Source organism: Berghia stephanieae, chromosome 3 (genome assembly GCF_034508935.2).
Source record: "Berghia stephanieae isolate SIO BIC M18660-M18661 chromosome 3, UCSD_Bste_1.3, whole genome shotgun sequence".
NCBI classification, from domain to species: domain Eukaryota; kingdom Metazoa; phylum Mollusca; class Gastropoda; order Nudibranchia; family Aeolidiidae; genus Berghia; species Berghia stephanieae.
Genome location: NC_088362.1, coordinates 67669866 through 67690821, shown reverse-complemented (window position 1 = coordinate 67690821; position 20956 = coordinate 67669866). Strand labels below are relative to the sequence as shown.

The 20956-nt window shown below is 36.9% G+C and overlaps 2 protein-coding genes across 4 annotated transcripts in view; one reads left to right on the top strand and one right to left on the bottom strand.

The window, feature by feature from the left end:
- Positions 1–10173, bottom strand: part of LOC144968270 (GDP-L-fucose synthase-like) — a 27123-nt gene extending 16950 nt beyond the window's left edge. Inside the window, exons 1-2 of one of the 3 annotated variants that reach the window (XR_013644553.1) lie at positions 9628–9752; positions 4097–4253 (exon numbers count right to left, since the gene is read on the bottom strand). Coding sequence is in view for 2 of the 3 variants with exons in the window: in XM_078906457.1 (XP_078762583.1) it covers positions 4097–4253; positions 10116–10158 (200 nt within the window). In the remaining variant the exon portion in view is untranslated. Of the gene's footprint in view, positions 1–4096; positions 4254–9627 lie in introns of all 3 variants that reach the window. The other 2 variants (XM_078906458.1, XM_078906457.1) reach the window with 2 other exon arrangements.
- Positions 10174–13062: 2889 nt separating this feature from the next.
- The window catches only part of LOC144968268 (hsp90 co-chaperone Cdc37-like), a 41310-nt gene continuing 33416 nt past the window's right edge, over positions 13063–20956 (top strand). The window contains exon 1 of the mRNA XM_078906455.1: positions 13063–13257. Within this exon, the coding sequence (XP_078762581.1) occupies positions 13219–13257 (39 nt within the window). The 5' untranslated portion in view covers positions 13063–13218. The remainder of the gene's footprint in view (positions 13258–20956) is intronic.

The window sequence follows — 20956 nt, the reverse complement described above, 5'->3', positions numbered from 1 at the left end:
ACTGGGCAGAAAACATTTCCTGACAAATTGACCCAAACCTTCGTGACTAAAGTCTCAAACTTTAGAATTTCTTTAAAGTCTCAGGTTTAAGACTTTTTGATACATTGAGACGAGTATAAGTTTTCTGGCCAAAATGAAAACAAGGGTGTTAAGTCATTGTATGGTACTGCAGTTGAGGTAGTTCCGAATAACTCTCAGACCGAATCGCCCAATATTCAATTTTATGCTTCATTAACTTCATAGGTCACACCCCCCCCCCCCCTCTCACCTTCCTCCTCTATATGTTTATAATGTGAAAACTTTTTGTTTGTTTTGTTTGTTTTTAAGGGTTTTACGGCGCTTGTGACACATTTAGGTCATATCAACGCCAGTAAAAAGAATAAAATGGAATGGTCAAAATATTTTAGATTTACTTCAATCAAAGCACAAAGAAAAAGTAAGACAAGGGGCAATTGGTTCAAATAGGGAACAGGTCTAGATTCCAAGAGCATATCATCAAAGTACTTAGTTTGAGATCACCTTAAAGTTCATCCAGACACCAGCACATGATCCCACGAAGAGGAGCACACTCAAATATTTACAGAATACATAACTAACAATGCATAACAGATAGATGATTTACAAGAGAAAAAATATCTCCCAAAACAATAACTATACATTTGACCCTTTCCCTCCCAGTCCATGACTCCAAGCAGGGCTGACACAAAACTAAGTAATCCTATTCCAAGACAAAGGCAGGAAGCAACTCGGAAAACAGATATACTGGGATAGAAGAACACAGCGTGACCTCCTGCTCACCATGGGAGGTCAAAGGACCCCGCCCCGTGAAAACTTTTTAATAGTGAAAATACAACGATGATATGAGTAAATTAAGTGGCTATCACTTCACGACGACGACAACATAATAAAAAAACAAGATAAAATTCCTATATTTTGACGGTTTTCATCAAAGGAAGTTTGAACTGAAGTGGGAGATTTCTCCAACGAGAATTATAACAACAACAACAACAACAATAATAATAATAATAATATATAATAATAATAATAATAATAATAATAATAATAATAATAATAATAATAATAAATAATAATAATAATAATAATAATAATAATAATAAGACAGTGGATCAATTAAATCTCCTTCAGAGAGAATCATTATAACCTACGAGCACATCACATGTACACGGACTTACTACGTGCAAATATGTATTGAAGGATTATGCACGATGATTATATAACTGATCCATACTCCTCATGCTCAAATTACACCTTGATTCGAATTTATCCTACATATATATCGGCAACCAGTGAAAGCAAACAATTCTTTATACATTCGACTCCGCTTACTCACACCCTCCGGAATTTGGGTTAGGGTGTCGATTAAGTGGAGTGTGTGCGATCAAGCGGAGAAGCTTAAAATAGCATCTAAGCACCAGCTTTCATGTGCCATTTATGCAGGACCTCTCCCTCTGATTTTTCTGTAGGCTTGGGACCGTTATGTTTAAGATATGACCTCATAAGAAAGTTGGGAATATTTGTTGTTGTTTGTTGTGTTTGTTTTATTTTTTGTTTGTAGGTTGTATTTTTTTGGGTTTTTTGGGTGTGTGTGTGTGGGGGGGGGGGGGGGGGGGGCGCTTTTATTCTTGTTCTTTTCATGTTTTATCTACAACAAAGTGTGACATTATTGTTTGCTTCCAAGCTCATAAAAAAACTAGTAGCATAATATGCCTCCAGTTTTCCAATCGGCATACCATACTAGACACAGCACAGAATCCGTTCTATTACGCGTGTCCTGTCCGCAGTGACATTAATTCTATGGACCAGGGTAAATGTGTGTTGTTGATGTTGCTGGACCTCAGTGCAGCCTTCGACACAGTCAATCAAAACAAATTAAATTAATTCAGGGATTTCAGAAACACTTTGGAATGAATGGGACTCCTTTGAAATGGATTTCAACCTACCCTAAAAATAGAACACAGTCCGCTCCAATCGACTCGCCCAATGGACAAATTATATCAGAACCCCTTCAACTTCATTGTGGTGTCCCTGAGGGCTCTGTTTTGGGACCAATCTTATTTTCTCCCTATACTGCAGCATTGGCGTACATCATTGAGTCATTCGGTATTAACTACCATCTATACGCCAATGACACGCAACTATATTCCGCTTTTCATCTTGGACAAGAACAACTGACAGTGAAATTAAATATTGAAAATGTTGCTTAGCAATTAAGACTTGGATGTTAGAAAATAAACTAAAATTAAATGATTCTAAGCCATAGCTTTTATTGATTGGCACCAATAAACAAAGGAAAAAAAATCTTGATAGTATTGACATAGGGGACTCAAATTTGAACATGTAGAATGAGACATGACGCAGGAGGTGCTACTACACATTTTTTTAAAAATCAAAGACAACGCTGTTGCCCGCAAGATGTTCATTTCACATCATAGTATGGTGAGAAAATGTGAATAAAGAACCGTTTCCAAGGATAACTTTGCGTCACCCACAATGGTATTCGAACCACAAGCTGAGTGTTATGCCACAAGACCACAAAATGTACAAATGGGGTGTTTTCTGTGTAGCTGTTGCAAGTGACTAGATTGAATTGCCGATGATTAGATATGGGATGAAAAAAGTATCAAAGGTCTTCCATTCAAGCAGGTGGTGAGTTGCATGACAGTCTCATGATCACTAAAGGGGCAGAAAGGAGATATGTCTGGTTATGATCTTACTTAATGCCTGTACGGTTAAAGGGTATGTCTTGAGTTCTTAGACAAAGACGATGCCTCTGTTGATGTCTCCTGATGTCGACAATGCTACCAGTATTTGAAGAAGTGTGTTTATGCGATGTTGTCATGGTAACAACCTTAGACTCACAACACAACCTGAACTAGGTAAGAGGGGATAGAGTCGGCGATCAAGCATCAGAACAACGAGACATACAACGAAATTCATGCATTCAAAGAAAAACACACTCTAAAACACTAAAACATCAATCTGCAAACTCAAACATCTTCAAATATTCATTTGCACCCCGCACTATTAAAGACTGGAACGCTCTTCCCGAATCATGTGTGAACACAACAGATTTAGAAACCTTCAAGTGAAGATTATCAAAATTCTTCAGCCTAAACACAATGGCTGTCACATTCAACAAATATCTCTACCCTCAAAGACAAATACTAAGAATTGAGTCGACTTCAAGAAACATTCAGATTCAGACCATAGCGGTGTGCCATTACAATTTGTGACCCATCAAACAATATGGTATTATGTTGGAATTAATTACAAGAAGAAAATTTGTTTCATCTCAAAACTATAAGAATAAGGATGGTTAGCTTATTTATGAAGTTTGAGACACAAAATTTACTTTCATGGATGACGACATTGATTGTAACTGATACTTTATAAGTTGAGCTATAAGTGAATATTAAGCATCAAGTTCACAGTGCATCATAAAGTTTTGAGACTAGTGGTCACAATTTGGGCACACCAGTTTCTGCACCAAGAATTGATTGGTAGCTGGGTCTGTTAGATCAAACAGTATGTACTCTGTATCCTTAGATTAGCATTCCATCCAATTGATAGTAAAGCAATTGCTGTGTTTGAAAATACAGAAACTAGGATAAACTATAGCTCAAAGAGCCTTATGACATCTCATTCAGGCAGTGGTACTTAATAAAAAAAAAAAAAAGGATTATAATCTTGAGAGGCACCTAGAAGCTTATTTGGTAGCAACATACAAAAGGAAGAGATTCAGGTTCATGAAACACATGGCATCAGAAGATTAGTGGTACTGTGTCTTGTCTTTAAATTCAGGCGATATTGAAATCATTAACTCACTTGATGGGCGACAACCATCACAAAACTCTGGAGCTAGCATTGTGTAAGGGAATTTACACATCATTTGATTCAAATTCAAGTGCGAGTGAGTATCTGGCTCTCGGCAATGATGGATATCTTAAAATTTCACAAAGAAGCCTTCATAAATTATTACTATCTATTTCACACTGAAGAAAATAATGTTATCTCTGGCTCCAAAGAACAATTTTTATAATTATTTGCGAAACAAAACACTTAAATGAAAACTTACGTGAGGTCTGCATCCTTTGAGCAAACAAAATGCCATTCTTCATCATCCCTAGCTTCTTCCCTCTGAACAGCTGCTTCAATACCTTTGCCCACCAATCCACTGCCTCCAGTGACAAGAATGATCTTTTTTGGTGACATGGTTATTGCTTTTCCTTTGTCTGAAATGGATTCAAATAAAATAAATTTAAAGATTGACACTCCTACTGAAAATGAAAATTTATTTTGGTGCCAAGTAATCCAAATTTCCACTATTGTGCTCCTGGGTAAACTGGACTACCTATTATTATTTTTATTTTTTTGGTCATAATGTCATTTTAAATCAATAGCATGAGTTCAATAAAAATGAAAAAGAAAAACTAAAAAAAATGCATCGATAGTACACATTTTCCTGCGCCTTTGTCTAGTGATGAATAATGACATGACTCAGCCAATATAAAATTTATATGCACCAAAGTCCACAATATTACAAAATATAGGACATGTATTGATCCAAAATGCTCAAATCAGTTGGCAATTTCGCAATACGCTAATCCGTAGCTGCCAACTTTTCAAAAATAAAATAAGGAACGCTCATTTGGCCTGGGATGAGGGGACGACGTGGGCCACCCCCCCCCCTCCCCCTCCCCCTTTCAACGAATCACAACGTATAAAAGTCAGCCTTTTTAATTACTATTACTAACACTAACAAGTTTGAGATAACAGAGGCTAGTCCAAATGTTGCTAAATTATTGGGTCTAGTACCAGCCCATTTGAATGGTTAAAATGACACTTTCCACAGTGAGATCAAAATTCCAGAACAGACAATACAGTATAAAGAAAGAATTCAACTGCCTCAACTTTGATAAGGACCAAAACACAAGAAGCACAATTGTAAAATAAATTAAATAACTTAGGATGGTTGGAAATGCATAACTGCCAACCTGGCACATCACTTGAGAGGGCGTTTTGGGGTAAAAATTATGTGAGTTCAGCTAAAAAGTAGGCAATTGCATATATGTTTTCTTTCATGCAACATAATGGTCTTGAAGTAGTACACAATAATAGTAGTTATAGTAAAATGCACCTCTAAATATTGGAGAATTCCTACTTCTTTACTTTGACAAGATAAACACAACTAAAAATGGAGTATACTTATTTTTCTTGAACCTAAACCGTTACAAAAGCTTGCTTGAAAAATTTTTTAAAATTAAAATCAGATGAAGATGTTTTTTTTAAAGGGATTAAATTTATATTTCATAAATTAATAAAGGGGAATAATCATTGTCATGTTTAACCCTCTCATGTTCAGATTCTTTTTGGGGGAGTAGATGAGTTCCCTATATGGCCATGTCAATCATGTAGACATCCTTTGATGATATAAGCCTACTCTTTGATATCTGCAGGCGCATTTTCGTTTTCTACGGTCACCCATGGCTAAACTCCGCCCAGAAACGATTTCATAGGTCCGTCCATCACCAAATTTCAAACTTTTGTTCTCGTGAGTTCTTAAGTTTTTTGACCGAAGAACAATTGGCTACTGAGCATCTTGACCCTTCAACGATTGGACGTTCTGACAGCTCACGTGTCAACAGTGAATTGAATCATCGTTGAGGCAGTGGAAGACGGCCATGGAATAGTTGCGTCACAATCACCACGTTGGTGAATAAATTATCCAGGCATGGTTGATAGGTAAAAAAGCCAAACTAAATCAAGAAAATCGACCGATAAATAAAAAAGTTGCTAAAAAAAGCTAAAATAAACAAAAGCAATTTTTAAAATCAAATTTATTCGTAAAACAGTTGGTTTTCAACCGGTTTTTATGAAACAAAGACCAATGTACTTCTTTTTTTCAAGCTGATTTCAGCAATGTGACTTTCAAATTCCTCAGAATTATATTTTTTACTTTTAGATTTTAGCTTTTAGGCCTACTCAAAAAGGTGTTATATTCCTTGCATAACAATTGCGTAATACATTGACGGGGAGAAGCGTCTTTGTTTCGGCCAGCTGGATAGATAGCCTATGATAGGTCGAAGACTTTGAAACGCTTGATTCACAATTCTACACGAATGGCGGTAAATCAAAGAGGTGTAACAAATTTATTTACCGACTATTTTTCTTGGTGCTAAAACTACAAAGTAATAATTTCGCATCAGAAAAAATAACTCTGAAGTTCCTATCTCTTTACTACAATAAAATTGATACCTCGAATGACAAAATCGACCCACAAATAAGGTAGTTATAAATTATTCATAATATTTTTTAAAGTTTACAATAATTGTCTTCAAAGTCATTTTTCATCACCAAAGTCGTAATTTTTTTACCGATTTTTACCAAACAAAGTGCAATGTCAACGATTTTCACTTGCAAATAAAATAGGATCCAAATCGCAATTTCTGAAACGTATACGTATTTTCTTTTCTGTCTGGAAATTTATAAAAATCAAAGCTGAAAACATCCTGCGACAGTGACAGGGCCTGTCATTTCCTTCACAACGATTGGATTATACTTACTGAGGCCAGTTTTGGCTACCCCGCCCACGAATATTACGCCATTGTCGGTTTTTGTCGGGTTGAATCTTAAAGAGTTAATCTATATAAGCAATTGATTTTCTGATTGAATACCTTCCAATCAAAGATGTGGATTTAATTTTATTTTTAATTAAAATAATATTTGTAACAAATAGTGAAAGTATCAATACTGTCTTAGAATATTAGAAGTATATCGAGGCTAACATCCACATTCTATGCAAATCTCCAATACATTATGAAAGGTTTGAGTAAAAAACAGGCGTCATGTAAACAACTGGAATTTTTTTAATTGTTGAAAATCATTTATGATAGAGGCAAGAGCTACACAGGAATGGAGATTATGCTGTGCTGATTTAAACCCTGCTCATCATCTCTCACTGGACACCAATAATAATAATAATAATAATAATAATAATAATAATAATAATAATAATAATAATAATAATAATAATAATAGTAATAATAACAATAACAGTAGTAACGGACCCAGGAAGTCAAATATGGAAATCCGTTTTTAACGGAACGGTTGGCAGCTATGTGCTAATCTAACACTAGACAGATTACCAGGAACAGACATGTTCAGATTACGTGCAAATAAATGCTTTATGTTTAATAATCCTTCAGCATCGTATCTGGCAATATACTTCAATTTGAATCCATGGCTGAAACAAAATCCTGTCATATATCTGAATGCATTGATGCAAATGACTGTAAACTTTCTATTTTAGTAAATCATTTTTTGATGGGATCAATTTTCGTCTAGCCTGAAATCAGATCACCAAAAGAGCAGCATTAAATAGTGAGATGATATTCAATCTTAAATAAAATATACTACTTTCATTGAAAACACAGTCAGGTCTTAGGTGATGATAAGAGAATGAGATTAATTTTAATATACAAAATTCATTCTCAACGTTAAAAGACCAGAGGCAGAGATAAAAAAAGAAAGACATAGTAGAGGCGTAGAGTGGCTGAGCTTAAGAAGATCCTTAGACTTATTGTTTACCCTCTAGGGATACAATCAGAATATCCTCTTAAGAATGAACCAGATATCAATTTATGACAAAGGACTTATTTTCAGTGCTCTTAACAGGCGAAACAAAAAGTCTGAAAATTTGTGCCCTGACTTCAATCTTGAATGGCTTATACTTGCAAAAGGCCACATGGGCCCATCACTACAAATGTTCAGTTACAGTACAGTCCAATCAAAACAGGGAACAGTCACAGAGTACTTTGACAAGCTAGTGCATTCAGAACTGTTTTGAACGTTTCCAAACATTTGACATCTGTTATGTCCAGTGGCAAGACATTCCAATCATTTATTGAGTTCGTGGGAAAAAGCTGTCTTTGTATGTGTCTGTTCTTGTAAATGGTTGTATGTATTATGATGTACCTACTGTATCTACATGTAGCGTATCTATCTGATTTGCTTTTTATGTAGTTTGGGTCATTGATGGTTTTGTGTAAGATAACACTACAGTGGAAACCTTGCACTGGTTTTTCGATGGTTTCCATTCAAGTGACGGGAAGGAGGATGTGTCTCTGGATTTGCATCCGGTTGTGAATCTTGCAGCTGCTCTTTGTACTTTTTCAATCTTGTCTATGTCCTTTTTTTGTGTAGGGGTTCCACACAGTGCTGACACATTCTAGTATTGGCCTGATAAGCAATGTGAATGCCCGAGCTATAACTTTTCATGGGCGTTGGCTTAGGTTCCTTTTGAGAAACCCCAGCATCCTACTTGCCTTTGCTGTGATATGTTCTATATGGGTTTGCCACTTTACTTTCTTATTGAGATGGACTCCAAGGTATTTTATGAAGTTGACATATTGTAAAGGATGATCATGCATTGTGTAATTGTGAGTTTAAGAATAATTCTTGTTCGATCTTGACATGCCATAGCATTTTGATGGATGGAACTTCATGTGCCATGTATCTGACCACGTCTGGAGGGATCAAGATCTTCCTGGAGTTAATATGCATCTGCACGACTATCTATATTGTCCTGTAAAGAAGGTTATTATCTGCAAACAGTTTAAGCCTTTTTTGTCGAAATATAATTCGTTTCCATTTATGAATATCAAAAAGCATAAAGGCCCAAGCACTGTTCCTTGCAGTACTCTGGAGAGTACTCCTGATAAGACATTACATTTTTCGCTTGAGATTCTGTCAATGACGTCAATTACTTAGTTAAATTCAAGCTCCTGGCTATAAGTGAATCAAGCGACCCAAAGGATGACAAACAAAAATTGCCACATCAGTGACAGTGATTTTGCCAGCATTGTTTTTGTTTATGAGTAGGGGCAATTCTCTTTTTTTGTTATTAATGTGGAATGGCTTTGCCGACCATCATTATTTACTTAATGGAATACACTGTAAATCAACAACTCTCTTATATTCAATGTCTCTGAAGGTCATTCCAGTAACAATGGACTTGCTCATTCTGTTGCTGTCTATCAAGTCTGGTCCTGGTTAGAACTACTGCATGGCACTACGTGGCAATTTTCATCGTTTTGTCTTCCCCACATTTTTTTTCTTCTTAAAAGTGGGTTATTGAGGTAAGATATCTTTACCTTAAATTTAAATGCAGTTTAGCAGGAGTATAGCTACTTTGTCTCTTAACTCTTAAAGTGAAAAATGAGATTTTAAGATTTGAAGCCGGATTCGGATATTTCTCATGCTGCCATTCGGTTCGATTTTCGCTGTTCTCACTCCTCCAAACCTCATTAGTTTATATTGTTTTTACTTTTACTTTTACGAGCAGATCCGTCTTTCTTCTTGACATCTTGATAAGCCTTATGGTTTGCAAAATATAATTTTAAGGAAATGATTTTTTAGAGTTAAGCGGAAAACAAGCTAAACTAAGGCTAAGGCTAAGTCTAAGGTTCTCACTCTCCGTCTCCGGAGTGGAATCAGTCTTAATTAATTAACCTTATGATGAATTAAATGACTGAGGTTTACGACGTGGCATATAACAACGATAAATTACTGCAACCAATTCATGACTTCAAAAATAATGGCACTTACCTAATGATCAACTCAAATCCAAAAATACAATGAAGATACCGGCGCCGGTAGCTTGTAAGAATAGTAACACGGAAAAGTGGGTGTGGTGGGTGGTGGTTTCCCAGTGACAACAATAAAGCAAAATAATAAGATTGCCAGGTAGCAATAATGGTCAAAGCTAATGTAAATTACAAATATTTCAGTTCAATAATACAACTAAAAATAGTTTTCTAAAAACGAAAAGAAAATGATATGGTTTAAATTATTGAATGTAAAAGATATATTCTAGTGAATGTGTGGTAAAATCACCTAAAATTGTTAATTTACGTTGAGCCAGAACTTCTAAATCATATTAAAAGCTAATCTGGTATTATGAGCCCATAGCCTCGTTTTCAGACGCCGATGCCACGTGAAATGATTTGATTTTGATTGATACCTATAAATTGGCTAGAAATCCACTAATCCTGAAATGGATTTGCGGATGATAATATTCCATTTGATATACGTACTTTCCTCTTTCTTAAACTTGAAAGGAATAGGAATATGGTTCATTATGTTTTGATTTGTAAATTTTTTTAAAGTTCCTAGTTTTGTGAGAGTTGCTGAAATTTTTAAAAATTATTTTCTTTGCAAAAGAGTTCAGCCGAGATCGCGACAGGCGAGAACTTTCTAGTGCTGGGTCGAGTTTGAAACGATCAAATCGAGCGGGTTTTCGATCGAGTCCTCTAAAATCGAGTCGGTTTCGGGCGGGTTTCGAGTCAGTGACGTCATCGAGCAGTGATTCGTTTGAAAAAAAAAAAAATACGAGCATCTCGTTTGCCACAGGAAACTTCACATACCCCTCCCTCTCTTATGTCTGTGGCTGGCTTGACTGCAGCTGGTTATGATGGGAGCTGCCAGATGGCCAAGTTCAAAATTGGTTACTAAGAAACGCTTTTCTATTATTATTCATTTTTTAAAAAAATCTTTTATTTTAAAATAATGAAAAGATAAGTTTATCCAACTGTAGTCGATTCTTTTGTTAATCAAAACCAATGAGTTTTTCAAGGGAGTCAGAATGCTTGTGGTGTTTGGCTATTTGGGGTCTATTTGACTACTTGGGCAAGTAGAAATCTGGCTGTCTGGCAGCCTTGATTATGATCGTTCGTCGCATCACACACACACACGCACACACACACACACACACACACACGCCATCAAACAGTTGTTGATGGTGAAGGGTTGAGGCCCCCCCCCCCCTTCCCACCACCATCATCCCGCTGTCACCTTAACATTTCATATTTATGTCGCGCCAAAAGTTGTCGGCCGCCCCCACCTCCCATAATTTGTCACTGGTCGTCATCGCCTCTTGTGTGTGCGGGAAAAGGTCGTGCCTTTCATTTCATTATTTGAAAAATAAATGAACAAGAATGGTGTGTTTTTATTAGGTAGGTAGATAATAATAATATTTAGCAGGTTCCACACCCAGACACACACGGATTGCCCGGACACGATGATAACGATGCCGATGACAATGGATGACGATGATGATGATGATGATGATGATTATCGTGTTTCTGTTTAAAAAATGAAATACTTTAGCAGGTTCCACCCTCACACCGATAGACCGGACCCGAAGATGATGATTGTGTATTGCTGGCTGTTACGGCTGTGATGAGGATGATGATAATGATGATGATGATGACGATGGCGCAGATGGTGATTATTTGTTCGGTCGCTCAGTGGTACGGTGTCTCTTGTCACAAAATCAAGCCTTGTCAATGGCCGAATGAGTGACAGTGATTGTTGAAAATTGTGATCCAGACGTTAAGTCCGTGTGTAAGGCACTTGACTCAGGTGTGAATGCATTCTTATCTTATAAGCAATGACGGGTATTGTAAAGAGCTTTAATACAAAAAGACTCCAAACAGCGATCGGTACCTACTGTACGAAATGGATGTATGGTCGATATGGCGTGCCGGAGGAATAAATTAAATTAAATATTGTGAAATTCATTGAGCATGGTAAATCCTTGGAAATGCGCTTTGAACTAATACACCTGCTAGACAACTCCGATTCCAATATAAACGACTGATTAATGTTCCCATATATAAACTATAGTTAGCTGAAAATCTTTCTTTGTCGGGACTCCAAAAGTATGGAACGAATTAGACAAAGAAATCAAAGGGGTCTTTTGGGAGCACTGATTGATTTTAGATTGATTATTACATTGAAATGTGTTGATATTTATTTTATTCATTATTATTAGGGTGGTGGTGGTGGTGGTGGTGATGATGATCCCGCTGATATGATGGTGATGATAAATAAATTAAACATAATTCCCTTTATTCATCCCTAGGGGAGATTCGTCTTTCGGGTCTATTCTAAGGGAAGACTGGAATAACCCAGGCGACAGCCGCAGTGCAGCGCCGCAAATTTAGTTAGGGCAAGGTGACTTGCTCAAGACCACTCAGCGGCGGGTGATCGAACTCGGTACCTTTCGGGTGCCAACCAAAGACCGTACCGCTGCCCCTGATGATGATGATGATGATGATGATGATGATGATGATGATGATGATGATGATGATGATGATGATGATGATGATGATGATGGGAACTAACAAAGAATACACAGGCATCTAAAATTGAAACATTCCATATTCAAAGCTAATGTTTTACTTTAAAAGATTGAGCTTTACAATATCCACTAAATGTGATCAAAGCGCTTTGTAAAGGGGTCCCTGGTCAACAGCAACATTTAATATGTAGGACGGGACATGCCGCCTGTTAGACGATATTACAATTTTTCAGACAAAGACAAGGCTGTTAACGGCCAGGTACTCATTTTACACCTGAGTACGGTGAGAGAATGTGAGTAAAGAGCCTTGTCCAAAGACTCAACTATGCACCGAGCGCGAGGCTCGAACCCAGGACTTTCCGATCCGAACGCGGGTGTCATACCACTAGACCATTATAATGCACTAGACCCATGGCCGACTAGAGTACTATAGGTACGTCATGACTAGACCACATAGCCGCAATACTGTAGGAGTGTTCATTGATAGATGGATGCGTGTGTGTCATAGAAATAGCCTTAGTGTGTGTGTGTGTGTGTGTGTGTGTGTGTGTGTGTGATAGTCAAACTTGAGTAGGTTTAATGAAGACTTGTCACACACGCGTGATACACCTATACGAATTTCCCTGCCACCCAGACACACTAACATCTGACAAGGAGTGAGGGCTGTGGAAGAACCACAGACTACCGTGTGCAAACGTTGGCGATTGGTATCGGATGGCAAACTGTGATCGTTTGAATTTGAAATGATTCGAAACACTCGTTACCCCTCCGCTCGCTCGGATCCTGATCGTCTCAAGCTCGTCTCACGTGTCAAGATCGTCTCAAGCTCGTCTCAAGCTCACAACCCGCCTGATCGTTTTAGTAACTCGATCGTTTTACTGACTCGCTCTTCCGGCATTGAGATCGGACGCTGACTCGCGGACGCTGGCTCGATCGTCGATCGGGTAAAAGCGATCAAATAACCCAACACTAGAACTTTCCCTTGCAACTGTCTTTCACTTTTCCTAGAAATTTCCCAAGATAGAACTATAGAGTTAGAGTAAATTCTGGTCAAGATGTCTAGCATCAACTACAGCAAATGGGACCACATAGAGGTAATGTTTATGAGAGCTTTATCCATTTAAAGCTATTTCCTTTACGATGTTGTTTGGTTAACTCATTCTCATATATATTCTTATTCAGTGTCACACTGACACTGTCAGTCATCATCAGTCATAGTCATAGACGCAGAGGGCAGAGGGCCACCTCTTCGCAGTCAGTTGAGACAGAGAGGCGCGCCTTCTACTCCTACGAATCGGCGCCTTGAAACGCTCGCTTCGCCTTGTGCATGCCTTCACGTTAAAGAGAAATGTTTTTTGTTTTTTTTAACACCTACCTCTGTTTCAGTTTCAAAAACTAGAGAGGTGCGCCGGTGTTACCAATACTTAGCTTCTATACCAGGACAAATCATTCGTTTGACAGAAAAATAAATAAAAAACTTACTGCTTACCGTCAAAAGGAGTTTAGATTTGAAGATACATTTGTTTTCTATCAAAAAACATTCGGTACTGGACAATCCTTGATGAATTTCAAACGCTGTGATTATCCCCAGACACCTGTCTGGGGATAATAAAAATTTGTTATCCCCAGACACCTGTCTGGGGATAACGAATTTTCATTATCCCCAGACGCATATTTGAAACTCCGCTCTTTTAAACAATTATCCACATTCCAGAATATGGAATATTTCCAGATGCACATAGAAATAAGGAAAGTTAATAAAATATCTATAAAAACATAAAATTAACCAACATTAAAATCAGTTGTTACTACATATACACAATATGCGTCGACTTCGAAGTGGGTGTCATGGCCGAATGGTTTAGTCGTCTGCCCTGGAAGTTTGACCATAATCGACGTTGTGGGTTCGAATCCTGGTAACGTCACTTTTTTTTTTTGTATTTTTTTTTTTTAAATTCCGTCTTCTTTTTACAGAACGTTGAAAGGGATAAATGTCCCATCCATCCTCCCCCCACCTCTTTTTTTATTATTAAATTCTTCTATCTCTCTCTCTCTCTTCTCTCTCTCTCTCTCTCTCTCCTCTCTCTCTCTCTCTCTCTCTTGTTTTTTTCTAGTTTCTAGCAAATATATTCGTCCCACATCCGATCTCAAATAGTGTCTAAAAAGAATAAATAATTATAAAGCAAACAAACAGAAATATTCAGAGAGCGACCAAATGGTCAGATAGAGGAGAAAAAAAAAAACAATAATTGTGTTAAAAATAAAAACAATAATTGTTTTAAAAATAAAAACAATTTAAGAAATTCATGCTCAGAAACGGAACATTTACATAAAGGTTTAGCAAACAAAAAACTCTAAGGTTTAGGTCAAAATATAAAAAAAAAAAAGAAAAAGAGAGATTTCCCTCGGAGCAGGGAATAGTGTTAACAAAATAATAATAATAATAATAATAATAATAATAATAATAATAATAATAATAATAATAATAATAATAATAATATAATAATAATAATAATAATAATAATAATAATAATAATAATAATAATAATAATAATAATAATAATAGTAATAGTATGATAATAAGAGTATTAATAATAAAAATAATACTATTATTGATAATAATATAATAATGATTATGATGGTAATAGTAATAATAATAACAAATATTACAATTATTATTATTATTATTATTATTATTATTATTATTATTATTTTTATTATTATTATTATTATTATTATTATTATTATTATTATTATTATTATTATTATTATTATTATTATTATCATTGACCAAAACAAAAAAAAACAATAATAGATCTAGAGCAAATTAAATAATGAAATAATATTATCGGAGAAATAAAAAATTCAACTGATTAAAAAAAAAACTCTTGCTCGGAACTCGGAACAGAAGTGAAAACAATAAAAATCAATTGGGAAGAAAGAAAGAATAGTAAAAAAAAAAAATAGTGAGGGGGGGGGGGGGGGGGGGGGGGGGGGGGGGGGGGGGGTCGCGACTGGGTCGAATCTGTGCAGCTAAAAGGAGTAAAATGAAAGGTGGCCTTACCCACTGAGCTGCCTATCCACACCGCTATCGGAATATTTTAAATTCATATATGATCTAAACATATTCCCACCATTTTTGCTTCCTTGTTTTGGTAGTTATTTTCATCTCTGATTCGAATAAAAATATGTTGTTGGATCTAGTTCTGTGGACGTGTGATACTAAATTGTATTGTCTTGTGCGAAGCAGACAGGAAAATAACAGGTGTGGGTTTTGGGCTTTGTGGCGAACAACACCATGGCCTAGGAATTCGTCCGCGACATAAAAATGATTCCCAGTCGTCCCCAAAATTGTGGTCAGAATGAGCAAAATATAGAAACAAGAGATGATCAATAAAGTTAACAGGTAGGTTGGTAATGAAATTTAAATGGTTGGTGGACTATGAACAGATTTGATGATTAACAACTTTCTTCCTGGTTGAAAATAAAAAGTCGAATTGCCAGTTTGACGTTTTCAGATCAAAGTAACAAAAGAAATTTCATTGATCCATTTGCTTTAAAATATTTTTTTTAAAAGAGCTGGTTTTGACATTTGATCACTATTTACTTTCATCTTGTGTTAAATATCACTTGATATATTAACTGTTTTGGGACACAACCACTAGTATTTTTTCCAGAATATTTGGTATTTCTCACGCCTAGTTTGGCATTTTGCATAAAATCTTTCTGCCCACTTGCTACATGCGTCTGGGGATAGTATCCTCAGACAGGTGTCTGGGGATAACAAAAATTGGTTATCCCCAGACACCTGTCTGGGGATAACGAATTTTTATTATCCCCAGACAGGCGTCTGGGAATAATGACAGCCAATTTCAAAAGTTGTGTTTGAAATTATATCCTAAATATTTTCATGATTCATTCCTCGCTAAATCGTGTGTGTTTTTCATCTGTCCAATGGTTGGTGCCTGCCGCCTGCGGCGCAAAACAAAGGTTTTTTAAAAAGTTTATTGAGAAAAAGATACGGAAAAAAGTGTCCCTAGATAGGTATGCAATTTGGTGCATAAGTGCAGTAAAAATTGGTGCGCAAAATTAGTTCGTAGAGGATGCGAGACTGCGTGTGTGTGTGTGTGTGAGTAAGTGTGTGTGTGTGTCTCTTTCTTTTTTTTCTTTTTTTTGGGAGTGCCTACGTACACGGTAACGGGGCATCTAGCCTCAGGTTCTATGTACACGTAAACCGGTTTACCGTTGCAACATTCTGTCAATGATGGTCCTCGCTGTCGTGACCGTGTCCGCTCGCGTGTGTGTGTGTGTGTGTTTTAATCAAAACAATTTTAACCATTAATGGCGAGATCCCACCTTACACTCCCCAAACTCCAGATCTTAGTCTTAATGTTATCATTAAAAGACAAGCTTTGGGATTTATAGTTTACTTGAAGCCCGAGTCTAAATATACTCTTACTACTGCTCTCTTGGTGAAACGATTTATTCCGCATAAGCAATCTGCAGAAAAAAATCAGTGTCACTGTAAAAGGTTAAAATTTCACGAAGTACGCTCCGTGAACACCGCTGTAACAATCCTTTGATCTACGTCATCAGGCAACCCGTTGTTTCTTTCATCTTTTCCCATTCCCCCTTACTATCCCCCCACCCCCCCGCCCATATCTCTCTCTCTCTCTCTCTCTCTCTCTCTCTCTCTCTCTCTCTCTCTCTCTCTCTCTCTCTTCTCTCTCTCTCTTTCTTTCTTTCTTATCATAGTGATATCCCTTCCCATCTCAATGTAAAATGAAAACGTTCTGCTGTTTGCAGATACATGTATGATTGTTTTGTTTTTTTCTCTCTCACTCGGCTAGGATTAAAAACCAAGACATCAGGTAATTGGTGTCTAATGCCAAAGTATAGATTCTCTCTTTGGCTAATTTAGTCACGCACGTGGCAGCCCAGCTATTTATTATGTTCTGCCTATAACACACAATAAGTGGGATTTTGGGGGTGGGTACAAAAGAAATCAAGGTCATAAGTAACCGTGCACAAGAGCTGTATAGGGAATTGGTTTCTGGGGGTCTTGCAAATAACAAATATTTTATGGAAAGCTCTTTCGAACTCCAAGACGTCTGGTTTGTTTTGCTATCTTGGAACAAACGAAACAGAGATATCTTGAGGTGTGACCTAGTTGTCTGATTTTGTGACCTGGATGTAAGGTTTTGTGACCTAGATGTATCCTTTTGTGTGTGCAAGCCATGCGGGTAAGTACAGCGATAGCTTGCCAGTTGAGGAAAAAAAAAAGAAGAAGCAGCGTATCCGCATTTGAAAGACAAAACAAAAAAAACCTGAAAAAACAAAACAACTTAACCTTTTAAAGGCGAATATCAATCTTACTTGGACCAAAAATAAAATCTTACCGTTTTCATCAAAAGACAAAAAACAAATTACAATTTTAAAACTTGAGCTTCTATATAGGGCAATATCCACCCAACGTGCTCAAAGCGCTTTTTATCAATATTCTTACTGCTCTTATGGTGGAAACGTTTGTTTTTTTTTCTGCGTTAAAAAATAATATAAATGACGACTATTATTTGAAAACAAAAAATCAATGTCACTGGCAAAGGGTTAATTGCAGTACTCCTGCATCCTGTGAGACTCCTACGGCACTTGCTAATCATAAAAAAAGGAAATAGCAATCAACAATACTAAGTTGAAAAACAAGAAGAAAAAAAAGGAGGAGGGGGGGGGGGGGGGGGAGCAAACCCAGTAGCAATGCAACCTTTAGCGGCCAAATTCGATCTTTGACCTAACCCCAAACCCCCTTTCATCAAAAGACAAGTAACGGCAAAACGATTATAGACAATTGAAGTCCGAGTTGCGATAGTCTGACTGCTCTCTTGGTGGAAAAGCTGTATTCTCCGTTAACAATAATAAAGATAAAAGCAAACTATTATCTGAAAGCAAAAAATTTGCTTCGCTGTTAAGGGGAGGGGCGACACCTGAATTATCGATTTTTGGGTCAAAATATAAAATTTCAGTTTTTTATTTATTATAAAAGAACAATCATTTTTTCACATATTTTCAGCACTGTGAAGGTGATTTGGATAATATAAAGTCTGTAAATCGTCTTTCATAAACATGGAAGTCGACATGAAAATACCAAACTTTTCAATTTTTTGTGAGAATTCAACTGAAAATAATAGGGCTGAAAAGCATTATAATACATATCGATGTTGTAGATTTTGATATCGATAGTTTAGTCTACTCTTTGCCCGTCTCAGTTGACAAGGTTTCAGTCTCATAAATATCACAATATGGGCAGGGGAGGGGTTTAGAAACTGTTAGTCGCGAACAAAGATTGTGTGTCAAACAGCTGATAGAGGTCAAGTTGTCAGGTAAATACAACGTGATCACGAATGGTGCGATCTGATTGGCTGACCTTGTTCTCGACCTCCGACTCCGCGCCAGGGATTGGATGTTGAGTCAGGGTGAAAGTTCGCCTCTATTACTATTACTTTTACTACGATTTGTTTACATTCCGATTGATCAGTTGTTTTATCAAATTTTGACACGTATTCACGTTAATTATCTCTAAATATTTCCAATTTTTACTGGATTATTATAAATATACCTAAAGTGACCAAAAAATCCAAACGTTGGCAACAATTATTTGCTACATAAGCCAAGAAAGCAAGAAAGTTATGATGGCTCATGGTTGATCCGTGGCCACAAATCTTTGATTGGAATTGGGTGTGTGATAGTAGTATTATGATAAAGCGATTCCAAGCAATGCCGCAGCGGAAAGAAATGAGATGGGCTATTCTTGCGGTCTTTACCACGGTTATTCCACCAATGACTTCCTCAACATAGGTATTGTCCTCCTGAACCGGACTCCATATGCTTTTATAAAAAATATATTGCTGCCATGTGTATCCTGTTGACACAAGCAGCGTCTACATACACCTTTGAATTTTGATTTGCTTCATGAGCACTTGAAGCCTGTGTATATGATTTGTTGTGAGATGAAGACAGCACAAAATCCAAACGAAAGGTTTCATAATTCTGTTTGGTCAAGATGCCATAAAACATACTTCCATTCCCTGAAAAAAGTTGAGTTTGGTGCAGAGTATAATTTTGGTCCAACAGAAATAACATCCCTGAAGTGTCTTTGAGCATCGGTGGACTGGGAAAACACTCCCAGATGTTGAGTCAGGAAGCAGAGTCAAAAAGACTTGACCAAAGCATAAGGGTTGCTCAACATAAAGAGAAAAAAAGAGGCAAAATGAAAGCTCAGACCCGTGAAAAAGCCCAGAGGGAGGCAGAAAAAGAACACGGGGGACCCTCATACGGTGCTGGTATGTTTTGAGCTGGTTGTACCGTTTTGTCTTATTATTTTCATTCATTGTTATCTTTGATCTCGTTTTTCTCAAAATGACATTTTTTAACAATCTTTTTTATCTTATTTTGTCATTTATCAATCAATTTGTTTAAAACTTTGCATGTCTAGAGCTATAGTGATTATCTAAAATCATACAGAAGGAATTTTAAATATCTTTATTATTTTTTGAAAAATTGACATTTTTATGTCAAAAAACATGATTTTTATCATACCGAAAAATTATTTTTTTTTTAAATTTATAAATAAAAATCTATTAAAAATATTTTTTAAAATGCTCTGTATTTTTTTTAATAATATACAAAAATACAATCATGCAAAATGTCAAGAAAATTCCATGGAAACTTATTGAGAAAGTAACTTTTAAAAATAGCACCCAGAGAAGAGTAAAATCCAAGATGGCGGCCGTCACCATGGCAACCGGACACGCCCACCGAAATAAATCACATGGTTCGAATCCATTGGTCATGAGCAATGTCCCAATATAAAAAGATATTGGATATAGCCATTATTCTTGAAAATAGTTTCAGGTGTCGCCCCTCCCCTTAAGGGGTTAAGAACATCTGCCAGCATCGTTGACATGCTCTACGTCACCAAGCGACACGTCTCCCTTTCGTCTTCATCATGCAACCCCCCCCCCCCCCCCCCCCCCCCCCCCCCCCCCCCCCCTCTCCACTCTCACGGTGGCGGTGGCGGCGGATAAAAAAGGCCTTTTTTTCTTTTATTCAATCAACTTGACTGCTGGTGGGCCTAGGCCTCTCTACAAGTCCAAGAAATAATACTCACTTTTTCTCTGCTCCAACGAAAATATCTACCCCTACCGGTCTAATTATTTGTAGCAGACGACAAATTTCTCAAAACTGTCACGTGACACTGTAAAAACAACACAGGAAGTCCATGAAAGCTTATTTACGGCATTTCCTTTGAACCGTGTAAACAACAAAATTTCGTTTTCATTCGACTCAACGGGTCAGATTGGCCGGTATTTTTTAACGAACTAAAGTTCTGAAAAATCAAAAATGTTTCTTAGAAAGTTGAAAGATGCTAGTTTTTGAAACAGAGGTAGGTTTTTAAGAAGAATCTTTATATTTTACGTGAATGCATGCTCAAGGCGAGTTGGACGTGCAGCGGAGGTTGGTAGGCCAAAGGCCCACCTCTCTAGTATCTTTCAACTAAGAAGAGGCAGTTTCAGTTTAATGAGCAGCAGCAGTGGCGGTCAAATTGTGACCCAACTCGCCCATAGGACAGTTGTGACTGGAGATTGCCGTTCGCGTTTTGGGGGGTTCAATTAAAGATGCATAACTTCGTTATAAAGAGGAATATCGCAGATATTTTGGTATCATTCTTTTCGTCTTTCAATTTCCTTTTAAATGGTGCCAATTAAGGAAAAATCCATTAAAAATTACAGAAGTTAG